Raw genomic sequence first — 13,044 nt, forward strand, 5'->3', positions numbered from 1 at the left:
GCCCTCACGATAGACCCAGCAGATCATTGTTGTGCATTCACAATAGATGTCCCGTAGTCGAGCCGCGACGACCGTTCGTTTGTGATCGGCAGCAAAAATAGCGGTTTTGGCTGGAGCAGCAGTTGCTGGCGGAGTAGACTCCTCCATGATACTCAGTACTTCGACAGCTCTCGATTTGATCGTGTGTGTCCGCCCACAGTTTTGGTACAACTTTACGCGAAGGAAAATGTGATTAAAAGGTGTGTCCCAGTGGTTGAACGAAAACAGATGGTTTTGTGTTTCAAAGCTGTGCTATGTGTTTTGTTCTTTAACGTCGGAACGAAGATTATCGGCGCTTGAAACGTGCTTGGGGAAAAAGGGGTGGTGATAGTTGAAGTTTGTAATACCATACAACGGTTGCGGTCATTACTTCGTCAGTGTCATACATCACCGCAGATCTGCCATTTAGTGCAAAGTGGAAGTGCTTTGTGCCACTAAAGATAGGAACACAACAGAGAGCATGGCTTCACTGTCATTGCCGCGCGTTCTGCAGCACCGGAAGTCTCCCGTAGAGATCGAGAGGGAAAATCTCGTTAAACACTTGGTATGATAACGCTTCATTACGACTACATTGGTTCTGTACATTCTCCTAGCGAAAGAACCATGCACTGAAAATAATCGCATTGCCTTCTTTCTCACAAAAACATCTCTTTAACCGACCGATCGGATCTTTAAACGGTTTTTACTTTACTCACGACGGAACAAGGGGCCGCAAGGTACAAGGGACACGCTCAATCGACTGTAAAAATATGAAACATGTGTGCAACACCTGGCACGAATGAGTCAGTTTCATTCATTGATTCTACCGGAATGCGTACGCATGTTCTCTCGCCCACGACACACTAACACAATAATACACCGCACACATACACCGCACCGGACATACACATAGATCCACCGCAATACTATCGGTGCTATTTATTTTGAAACCAAACCAAATGATGGTGTTTATGTCTGCGGTTCAACGCCATCCGGATTGAGTCATTGCCATCGCGATGACTTCCGTTTCTAAAGTTAAAGTTTATTGTCGATATGGAATCCCACCCCAAACCGCAGGGCGGAAGCAATGCCATCGAATTCCGGCATATCATGCATCCACTTGTCAGCGCGTTTTAAGGTTCTGGTTGAATGAAACATGTCCCTTGAAACTTCTCCATTCGCTGGAGAGTGGACAATTGATTTTCTATTGAATAACCGTTATCTGTGTCTCCAAATAAACTGTAAATCACAGGAAAACATCATTAAATAGAGTGAACTGTTAAACATTTTTAAACATTGAGACCGTAAAGAATGTTTTATATAGTAGTATGTATTTGACACACGTTACGGTTTTTTAAAATGCCGTTATTGTCTTGTAAATTAATTTAACCTTACCGAACATAATTCCCAATCAAAACTTAAACATATATTATAGTGGTATAGAAATGCTTTGTTCGTTTTTATGAATTGCTTTTTAAGAACGTTTTATTTATGACCAACAAACTTTAACTTGATCTAATTAGCGAAACTGCCTCCTCCAATCGACGAATGCGGGTGTATTTTTTTAAGGTGTTATTTCAATTTCACATCAAGGTTTTGCTGCCACAATCTTATGGTGTGGATGATTGAATTAGTTCTCGTGTTACGATCTTTTAATCGAATCACATACTCCGCTCCTTCTTTTTGGTTTGGAAAATAGATGCATACTCAAACGATACGTAACAAAGGGCATGCTTTCGCTGAATGAGATCGATGTGCCCATGGCAACTCCGTGACGGCGGTTTTACATTAGTGAAAAGATCGACAGGAAAGTGAATCGGAACGGATATCGCGTTCCTTCTCGCCGGTTGCCGTACGTTCCCGGCACGGTCGGGTGGTTGCATGGAAAAGTGTGAAAAGTGTGTAGTCTGTAATGCATGTGTATGTGTGTGTGCCAAAGGTACAAAAGAAATGGGGAAAAGTAGATCCCATTTCTAATGCAATTTCCATCGGCGATTTAGACGCTCGGGACGCACCGGAGGAAGCAAGAGAGAAGAAAACTGCATTCACTGGAAAATGGCACCAATGGGCGCTAAAACATCCAATTGGAAAGTGCAAGATGCCGCATATTAGGATGTGGTTTGACAGACACTAAACAACTGGCTCGTTGCGCTAGGTTTTTACCACATTTTTTAATGTTGGTAATTTTGCAGCATTTTTTCGCTACCCGTAATGGAAAGTACGCAGACACAAAAGCGTTTATGATCGTTTGTCATTAAAATTTTATAATCTTTTGGACACCGGTAGTGGTAGCTTTCGGTATTAAGTGAGAAGATAATTTATTGAAACTATAAAACTTACATTTTTATTTTAGATAAACAATGGCAGTAAGAATTCAGTTGGATTCGTTTTTACAAAACAATTAGATAGAGATTTTGAAATTAAAACTACACTAATAACATTTTTCATACTAATTATTTCTTTGTTGGTTCCCTCCAGAAACTGAAACTATCTTCTGTTTTAGGAAACGCAAACGCAGTGAAAACTTTTTTTCACATATTTGATATATTTCTTAACTATAAACTAAATTATTTCTTCACATAATTGCAAATTCTAAACTAATTAATCCTTTTATTTGAAAATTTATGCAAGGTAGGAAATTCGATTCAAGTCATTTCGATTATTTCCGTCCAAAGAAATAGCATTGCTATGGGTCACCGGCCACCGGTAGTGAATGGTTGATAAATATTTGGGGGAATTCACCGGCACAGTGACGGTTCCAATAGAACTATGTAGTTTTTTACATGCAGCTTACTACTAGTGCTATGTTTATTTGATATGAAAAATTGTTTTATTTAAAAACAAAATAGTTACCAAATATACGATGAAATGGACCTGCTTCAGGTTTACCGATTGATCTCGTGGGCGAGCTTCTTCTTGGCATAGCGACCTCTTGGTCATGCCTGCCCGTTAAGGGCTTACGAGACTTGTTTTCCTGTTGTGCGTGGATAGTCACAGTCCGTACAGGGGAGGGTCCGGTCTCGGTTGGGATTCGAACCCACGCCGTCGAGGTGGTGAGCCCCGGCGTTCATGGGCCAATTTTCTAACCGGCGCTACCGCTCGACCGAAGCCAGTGTGCGAGGATGATGGACCATTAGCCATGGCCTAACAAACAATGCTTCTTGAGCGGTTCATGTTGGCAACTTTCCTAGAACCAACGAGCTTATGTTCACTGCTTACGGTGCGGGATATTGCATAAACAACCGTTGTATGTGGCTGCTGCCATAAACAACGTCACGGGCATCACCCCTACTACATGGTCTCGACATCGTGAGTAATCATCGATAAACGACGAAGGCCGCCCAACCCCGTGACACACCAGCGTGGAAGCATCCGGTGTCGATGATCCCGCGGGCAAGTCATCATAAATCTTCCAAACTCGATGCAACATCGAAGTTCAATCACGCCTAAAACAAAGCGGTAGAAGCCGGCGAAGCCAGCTAACGTGGCGTTGCTGTTGATACAATTGGGAAGCACCTTCTAAGGAAGTTGTAATCGGGGATGGGTGGGATTTTTTTTATCACATCCAGAGCCTCCTATCTATCGAAACACTCCACACGCTGATTAGATACGAAATTTATCTGCACGGCAGCAGAGGTTGACAAAGGGGCCAAAAGCTACATTGGCTTCGTGGATACAGTTTTTCATTAACCACCAGCAATATTGGTTGCGCGCAGAGGTCAGTGTGATTGTGTGGACCTGGTAGCAAATCATTTGTTAATTTTTCGAAATATCGTTTATGATGTGAGTGAACACGAAGAAAGTTTTCGCAAAATATTTGACTGCCGCGATGCGCATAAAAAAATCTTTTGTATGGAAAAGATCAAATGCATAATTGTTTATTACGGTATTAACTTCAATATCGATCGGGAATTGTGGAGCAGTTCGAACGCTTAATTTAATTTGTCCACAATTTCCTGAGGCGTAGCTAGTCCACGACGACAGTTGATATTGATGGCATTGCACCAGGTCGTCAGTATCGGTTAGGATCAGGAAGTGACTCGTTGGGTGTTGTGCTTGTTAAAAAGTGGGGTTCTTATCTCTTCATTCAGTGCATGACGTGTATGTTTAAAACAATTCAACAAGTGTTGATTCAAGTTTTAAAAAATCCCGGAGCTTAGCAATAGCGTGTTCTCGTTCAACTTGCAAAGAAAATTTCAAGACTAACATTCGATGGCACTGATAGAAACCAGTGACTCACCAGAAAAAGTGTCATTATCGATCTTTGGGGTGTGTTAGTGCGACGTCCAAAAGTGATAACAGAAAAAAAAACCTCTGTTTCCGTTTATCAGCGTTGGAGAACTTGTCTCACTTGTGTGTACCTAGAGAAAATCAGCACATAAAGCACCAAATTAGGATTCCCGATTTGAAAAATGTTCAAGCTTAAATCTGTTAAACGTTCTATAAATGCTATTCTAAATGTTGTGCAGCATTGTCATATGTAACTAATTTTGAACTGTAAACTGATATGATAGAAAGCTGTTGATCTCTTTATCAAAAATTAAAATTAAATTTTATCGGATTCAACCTCACTTCAATTTCTTAATAAATCATAATCCTTACACTTCTCTTTGTCATTGCCGTCAGATATATCTTCCGTTGTCATGAGCACCGCATCTTAAGTTGCAATCCTTTGTTGTTTGCCTCTTAAATCTTGTTACGCATATATGGGATTCTCAAAATATAACGAGAAAAAAAGCAGAAAAGTCGAGCAACACCGTTTGTTAAACCATTTAGTAACCAGAATCAACGATATTAGAGTACTAAAATAGCAATAAACATGTTGTACATAATAAGGACCGAATATGTTTCTTACAATGGGCAAAATATCGAATACATGAATTTGTGTTCAGCACATTTTCATAGCATGTCTTATTGGAGTTCAACTGTTTTCATAAAATTAATTAATTCACGAAACATTCTGAACCGTAAAAGTTCTAATTAATTCTGTAAAAGAAATGGAGTCATATTGCTATTTTTTGTTCTTCGACACTTGTTTACTACAAATTCGATTTGAAATGTATTTGCAAATGCTAATACGGATCTTCGATCCAACGCGAATCATACAACATACTTAAACTTTTTTTCATTAATAATTTTCCCTTTTCATTCAACAGCAGATAAAGCGTTACGAGTGTGTTTATGTGTGGTGTACTGGTGCAACCAAACATAAAATTAGGTTATTTTAACTTGTTTTCACGCAGTGCTCTTCCACCACGAATTTGTGACAATAATATCGTCTAGCCCTTTTATGGCGAACATTTTCTACTGCTAGTTTTCCTTTTCTATTTACACTAATGTTTATGTTTTGCACATGCTTATACCAACATAGTCATACGTAACAGTGTAACCGTAATAGAACACATGTGTTAAAGATTACCCGTCTTATTAAAAAAAAAAAACAACTATTATAGTTCACAAAAGTGTTTACAACCGTGTGCCAGTCAAATGATTGTTAGTAATTGTACATAAATCAATCAGCATTTCCCATAATTAATAATAAAAACACATTGGAGTGTCCAAAAGAGTGTGCACCCGGTAGCCATTTGTGTAAAGCAACCGATTGGTAACCATGTCGTTAACGGATAAGGAATATTATAATTTGGTAAGTAATGCACATTCTATGCGCAATGGTTTATATTCTCACGTTTACAAATAAAGCTCACCATAAGTGAAAAGTTATTTATACCCTGGCATTTATCATTAATTGATTTTTGTTTCTTGATTGACCCTCACAGACCATCAGCATTTCCAAAGCGCTCAGCAATGTGGAGATGCCAATCAAAGTCAAGCACGTGCGTGCGGCCATCATCGGCACGTTCCACAGCAATGGTGGGCACGCGTTCTGGGCCATCGCCATCCGGCAGCCGATACAGGATAACCGGATAGTGGCGTGGAAGTTTTGTCACCTGCTGCACAAGATCCTGCGCGAGGGTCATCACCTGTGCTGCCAGCATTCCATGCGGCACCGGGTGATGCTGCAGGAGGCAGGCAAACTCTGGGGCCACCTAAACGACGGCTACGGTATATGCATCAAGCACTACACGAAGCTGCTCGTTACGAAGTTGGAGTTTCACGATCGCAATCCGCGCATTCTTGGCCACCTATCGTTGAAGCAGGGAGATCTGGAGAAGATTGGTGAGGGTGACATCAACGTGTAGTAAGTATCTAATGATTTTACAGTACCATTGACAGGAAAAACTTCCGTTTTTGGTGGTACACTACTGACTTTGTTTTCTTTTAAGCTTCCAATTGGCCGTAGAAATTTTCGACTACTTGGATGATATCGTAGCATTGCAAGCTACAAGTAAGTACTCGGTGAACAGTCTACTCTCTGTTTTGGAAATGAATTACACAGCTCTGTCCTTATTGCAGTATTTAATTCCATCACGACGTTCTGTGTGAGCTCAATGACTTCCGCCGGTCAGTGTCGGTTGGCTCCATTGATTCCCTGCATTCAGGACTCGAATCCGCTGTACGATATCCTCGTGCGCGTCATGTTCAAGCTGCACGCGAATCTACCGTCGGACCTACTGACCGGCCATCGGCAACGGTTTAACACACTGTTCCACCAGCTGAAGTCCTTCTACAACCAGTCGCGTAATTTGCAGTACTTCGTCAATCTTATCACCGTACCGAAGCTACCGGAAGCACCACCAAATTTCCAGCAGCAAAGCGACCTTGGCAACTACCAGGCACCAGTCGTCGTGATGCCGGATAGTGATCCAATCGACAACGAACCGGAACCGCCACTGCCGGCGGTGGACAACCTGATCGACACGGCCGAGGCGGCCCCACCGATACCGGAGCTACCACCGCACCACAATAATCACCACCAGCAGTCGGCGCCAGCCGTCGTGCCAGTGGCACAAGTGATGGAGCTGGAGCGACTGATACAAGAACGGGACGATCTAATTCGGCACCTGCAGATGGAAACGCAGCGACTCTCGAATCACCTGAAGGTGATCACGGTCGAGCAAAGGGATGTCCATTGCCGCATGGAGGAGCAAATTGCGACGCTAAGCGACCAGCTGACGCAAAGCCAAGGCGAACTGACGAACCTACGGTTTCAAAAAGAAGAATTGGAATTACGCGCCCAAACGGCGCCAACGCTGGAACGTAAGCTGACAATTGCAAAACGCTTCACAAAGGCGATCGGTTTCATCTTACCGTGTTCTTCACAGAGCGTGCCCAGGCGGAAGAGGAACGTGCGAAGGCAAGTGAGGAGAAGTTCCAGAAGCTGAAAACTATGTACACGCAGATTCGAGATGAGCACGTCAATCTACTTCGCCAGGTAAGCCACAGCGAAGACCATCCTCTCGCTTATCCCTTACTCCAGCCACTCACAATGCCACGTACCATGGTCAACTTCGATGGTACGTGATGTTAGTGCTGTGCCACCGTCACACCGACTGAACGATACAGGCATAGCTTTGTTAATGTTGATTGTTACTTGGTTACTGACATTCCAGTTTTCTTTGTATCGCATACATCGTTTTAATCTTTGTTTCATCTTATTTTCCGCTGCGTTTTTTTGTTGCGTGCTTTTATCGGGGATGTAAACAAATTATTTTCTCGATACACACATGTGCACAGATGAAATACGATCAGTATAAGATAATGTGCTACAAGCAGGTTAGTTGGTACAATACTGGTCCATAGGACAGTCCTGGTAAACATTTAACTTCAAACAACATTTTTATTTAACTATATATTATTATTAGATCTCCAAACTCATTGCATCTCGCCAGTTTTGTAAAAAAATATGGGCTTAGCAAGCCGTCTAATGATAGAGTATTGCCTAACTCAAACACATCCCCATATCTAAGTAGACTTAGTTTTGGTTCATTTGTTTAATTGGCATCTACTGTTGGAAAAATTACAATGGAATTTTTAAAAAATGTTAGATTTAATAGTTTTCTGAAGCAATTAAATTGTATCTCCGTCATGTGGCATCATTGTGAGACGCTTTATCGTACCGTCATTTCCCAACGGTCTATGATACGACCTCATCAGACAAAACACTTAGCGGAGGTACAGTTAAAATAGTTTTGTCCTCAGTTATGTTGCTCCGCAATTGTTGGGCAGTTTTTTTTTAACAAATCTCCAACCCGAAATAACACTTCACGTTCATGTTCACCTGCCTTCCCAACAACTCCGTAGCATGGTGAAATTAGCAAGCAGTTGGCAACTTCCACAAAGGCAGTGGCTGAGGCAAGCAAAGCCAAGGAGGAACTGCAGTGTCAGCTGGAAGAGCTCGAACAGAAGCAAGCTCTCGTGCAGAACGCGCTCCAGCAAAGCTCGAGCGATGCTCGCCAGGAACAGGAAGCTGTACGGGAGCAGCTGCAAACCATGACACAGAAGTGTGAGGCACTGCAACACCAGTACGACGAGATGGAAGCATCCCGTCAAGCGGAAATTGCCGCGCTTCGTATCAGCCTGGAACGGCTGGAAGGTGAACTGCAGACATTCCAGCACGATCACGAAACCCTGTCCACGGAGAAGGGAAACTTAGAAGGTCAGCTTGCCGACATGCAGAGTGAAAAGGAAGAGCTTCTGCTCAAGTATCAAGAGTGCATGGCGAAAGTGGAGGCCCTCGAGCTTAAGACTGATCATTATGCCAAGGAGGAAGCATCACTGCAGCAAAGCATGAGTGAGAATGTGCATAAAACGCAAGGTAAGTGCTTTCAACTGATGATCATGGTATTCAGTTTGACGGACGGTGAAGGAGGTAGCATTTTGCAGACCCCTAATTTAACTATTAAACTTGTTTTGACTTTTTTAATGTTTGTTTAATTTTTACCAAACGCTTACATTTTACGTTTTCTGTGATGCAATTTTTGTAAGTTTTCGTTCCTGTTGTTAACGGTTGTTTTGCTTGCTTGCTTACATGTTCCAATTAATTTTTAAAACACTGTAACCTTTGTTCCATGTATTTTAATACTTCATCCATACATTGTAATTATTAAAAAGATTGTTTCCTAAAATTGACGATGTTTAAATCCTACCGATAGAACTTTCCGACCAAATCGACCAATTGCGGGCGGAAAATGGCGCACTGGAACAAAAATGTACCGAACTGGAAGCAGCCAAGGCAGCGCAGCAGGAAGAGTTCAACCGTACGCATGAAGCGGAGCTGCTTCGTTTCGATTCCTTCCAGGCGGAAATGAACGAAAAATTGACCGGGCTCTCCGCCGAGAAGGAAAACATTGCTGGCGAGCGTAAGCAAACACTGGAGCAATTGCTTCTGCTCCAAACTGATTCGACGCAAAAGCAGTCGGATTTCGAGTCACTCGAAAAAGATTTGAAGTCGGTCATCGAGCAGAAGGACCATGAGTTGAACGAGCTGAACAATAGCTATCGGGAGCTGCAGGATAAATATCAGGTATGAAGAAATGGTTTATTGTTGGTTAAAAACTGCTTGTTGGTGATCGCTCGGCATGTGATTTTTTATGTGGGAAGGAATCTAAACCGCTTGTCTGGGTGTTTGTCCTCATAAAACACTTATTCATATTTGCATCTCCATTAGCAGCATCATTTTGTGTCACAAAACACGGTGGTATGTGCTAGAACGTAACAACATTCGTGGCTTCTCATCCGTAAGCATACAAACAAAAACAATCAAACAACAAACCATCCGCTACTTGTGTTAACCGGTCTCTATGTTTCTTCGTCGTTGAAAGATTGTTTATTAATTTTCTATTCATTGGTTCTTCCTTTGCCGTGGAAAAATAAAATGACGACAAAAACAATGTCCGCCATCGACGCCCAATCTTCCCTCAGGCTCTTGATGCAAATATGGAGCGACTGCTTTCCGAAAAGGAAACGATCGAATCTGATCTGCAAGATTTGCTTCATCAACAGGAGGAATCGGAACAGAAGCTACAGGATGCCCGGGCAAAGGTGGCCAGCATGGAGACGGCATTGATCGATAGTAAAATCATTGGCGAAACTGCCCTCCGCGCACTGCTCGAGGCGTGCATTAAGTCGTCGGAGAAGCTCACCGTCCGGGCGATCGGTGAAAACGAGATGCCGGGTGCGGGCGGTACCCCCACCTACTTCCTGATGATAGCCGAAGAGTTACAGGAGGTGCTGACGAAGTTGAAGATGGTGCATGAGAACTATCTACAGGATAATTCTACGAATGTTGAATCGTTGGCCCGCAAAGTGATTATTGGCGCCCATCTTCTCGCGTCGGCGCACGTGCAAGGAATGACTATCTGCAATCGATCGGCAAATATTGAAAGTGGCGAACGTAAGTAAAAGTACAAGTAAACGTCTTTATGGCCTTTTTATCATTTAAAAGCGTGATGTAGAAAAGTGTTTACTAACATCCTTAAGGTCACTCTCTTAGTATGTGTATTCAAACACTGAATAATTCGCAATATTGCTAGTTTTGTTGGTAGAGTTGATCAAGTACTGATTAATTTTACACATATGAACATATCTTACATAATATCCTTTCCAGTGATGTCAGATTTATCTTAATATTGTTACGCGAAAATGAGAAATATTATTGTTAAATTTAATGCAAAAATCCCTCAAGCACCCAGCATAAATAACTGGCGGTGTTACAAGATCGGATGCATTTTAATTTGATATTCTGTTTCAATTATTGCTGCATGCCATCTTTTAACTAAACATTCGTTTTATTTTTATTTGTAAGTATTTACTAAATATTGCACTTTATTGGGTTGTCTCCATTGGAAGTAGTGTGAAGGTTGTGAAAAATTAATCACTCCATATTATTTTAAAGGCATCGCAGACGAGATAAAGAAACTTGGACAGTCAATTACCCAGCTGTTCCAGTCGCTACAAAAAACCAGCGAATCTAGCATGGTCAGCGAGCGGATTACGGATCTAAAGCAAAAGCTGGAAGAAGTAACTACGATGATTGTAGACTTGGGCAAGCAAACCGATGGCACCGAAAACCTCGGGGACATGGTCGAAACCGAGCTGAGCAGTATGGATAAGGCGATCGAAGAGGCCGCTGCTCAAATTCAGGTAAGTTCCTTTCCCATCCGCGGATCCGGGGGATAGCGAAACGTAAAAGTTAAATCTAATATTGTTGCCTTTCATTCTCCCACGAAAACAGGAAATGCTTTCTAAATCTCGTGCTTCGGATTCCGGAATAAAACTGGAGGTGAACGAAAAAATTCTCGATGCCTGCACGAGCCTTATGCACGCGATCCGTGTGCTCGTGCAAAAATCACGTCTGCTGCAGTCGGAAATTGTTGCCCTCGGCAAGGGTACCGCTTCGGCAAAGGAATTCTACAAGCGTAACCATCAGTGGACGGAGGGTTTGATTTCGGCCGCGAAAAGTGTGGCACAGGGTGCCAATTTCTTGGTGTAAGTATTGCCTCCTCGATATTGGAAAACAAAACCCGTGCTGTGTTAATTCGCAAGTTTTAAAAACAAAATGACTTAAATTGGATTTTACAACAGTACGGCAGCAAACAAAACGGTGGCCGGAGGCGCCAAACACCAGCTGGATTTGGTAGTCGCTGCGCAGGAGATTGCCGCGTGTACGGCGCAGCTGGTCGTTGCTAGCCGAGTCAAGGCTCCACGGTCCAGCAGCAACCTTACGGCGCTCGGTACGGCATCGAAAAATGTTACACAAGCCACCGGCATCGTCGTCGCGACCGCCAAAGACTGCAGCCAACGGTTGGAGGATTCGCAGGACTTGGATCTTGGGACGCTAACCGTGCATCAGGCCAAAACGAAGGAAATGGAGATACAGGTTAAGGTACTGGAACTTGAACAGGCACTGCAGGTCGAACGCATGCGACTAGCTTCATTCCGCAAGAAAAACTATCATCAACCGGTTGAGGAATAGCCGACTGGCCAACAGCAATTGAAGAAACATACCCTGTACCTCCATTATACGCTTTATTAGACTAGTACGGGCTCCCGGGTTCGCATATTTCATCACCATTCAGTTCCGTCAATCTAAGAATTGGCAGAAAATGCTACCTAAAGCTCGTGAATCTGCCCCTGTGTGAACAGCTATGGGTGAGTCGTACCATTCGGTTCAGTTATGTCATTTGTGGCGTAACCGTGTAGTATTTTAAAGTATGCACGCGGAATTTGATATGATTGTTTTTCATGGAGCTGAGGAATTACTTCAACAGATTGCGGCTTATATCGTATATAATATAAAATATCAGTATCTGAGTAAAACACGCAACTGTCAGCATACATCGACATTAAGTGAGACTCTAGCTAAAGCTTCATCGATCGCTAGAGCGGTAAAAAACATTGTTAATTTATTAAGTTTCTACACACATCGTATGATACCATAAGGAATCGTTATGTTGAACCTGTAATTTTACGTGCATATTTGGAAATGAAATAAAACACACGTTCTATACCAATACATGAAATCTTGCATCTGTTTTTAGTTTTTTTTTGTTTCTATCCGTGCATTTTTATTTAAAACCGAATTCTTATTCCGAAACCCAAAACCGGTCCCGATAGCAGAAGAGCCGGTTTTGAGAGCGGCACGCTTAGCTCAAAAATAAACAATTTACCCTTTCGGCAAGAAACAAACAACATAAAGAATTTAGACTCAAAACAACCGACAAAAGTTGTGCGTAAAATTAATGCCTGTGCACGACACTTAATTCTATTTAGATTAGAATTAAAATGTTCCTCTAAGTTTTACTATAAAACTTTGAAGCAGTTATATCCATTATATTTGGATTGAACGATTTTACAGCGAGTTCTGTTGCTAGATGTTTTGTTCCATCAACAAACTAGTCTCAAGTGCTGCTTTGTATCTGTTTGTGGCGATTTGATCTTAAACGTTTGTAAGCACAAACAAGTTAAATTCCTGTTCGATAACAACGTCACCAATCACGGCGTGATGTTAGAATCGACAAGCAAAGTGGAGGCTCGTCACTTTAATACACACTGAACCTTGCCCTTGTCGACCTGATTTGCATGATCTGTGCGTAGCTGTACGTTCTAAGTAGTATTCGTTTGACT

The 13,044-nt window shown here is 42.3% G+C and overlaps 1 protein-coding gene across 1 annotated transcript; it reads left to right on the forward strand.

The window, feature by feature from the left end:
* The first annotated feature begins 5,558 nt into the window (after positions 1-5,558).
* LOC131283043 (huntingtin-interacting protein 1) lies at positions 5,559-12,040 on the forward strand. The gene is made up of 12 exons (XM_058312603.1): positions 5,559-5,662; positions 5,796-6,217; positions 6,303-6,364; positions 6,433-7,176; positions 7,242-7,351; positions 7,654-7,692; positions 8,221-8,734; positions 9,072-9,442; positions 9,841-10,312; positions 10,814-11,061; positions 11,153-11,406; positions 11,503-12,040. The coding sequence occupies exons 1-12, from the start codon at positions 5,630-5,632 to the stop codon at positions 11,891-11,893; spliced, it is 3,660 nt and encodes a 1,219-aa protein (XP_058168586.1). The 5' UTR covers positions 5,559-5,629; the 3' UTR covers positions 11,894-12,040.
* The last annotated feature ends 1,004 nt before the right edge of the window (positions 12,041-13,044 follow it).

The sequence above is a fragment of the Anopheles ziemanni genome, chromosome 2, assembly GCF_943734765.1.
Source record: "Anopheles ziemanni chromosome 2, idAnoZiCoDA_A2_x.2, whole genome shotgun sequence".
NCBI lineage: Eukaryota > Metazoa > Arthropoda > Insecta > Diptera > Culicidae > Anopheles > Anopheles ziemanni.

Excerpts from the sequence above, each read along its gene's own strand:
- LOC131283043 (XM_058312603.1), top strand. The coding sequence starts at position 5,630 with ATGTCGTTAACGGATAAGGAATATTATAATTTG. Across the intron at positions 10,313-10,813 it reads AAATATTGAAAGTGGCGAAC|GCATCGCAGACGAGATAAAG; the intron begins GTAAGTAAAAGT and ends ATTATTTTAAAG. Across the intron at positions 11,407-11,502 it reads CAGGGTGCCAATTTCTTGGT|TACGGCAGCAAACAAAACGG; the intron begins GTAAGTATTGCC and ends ATTTTACAACAG.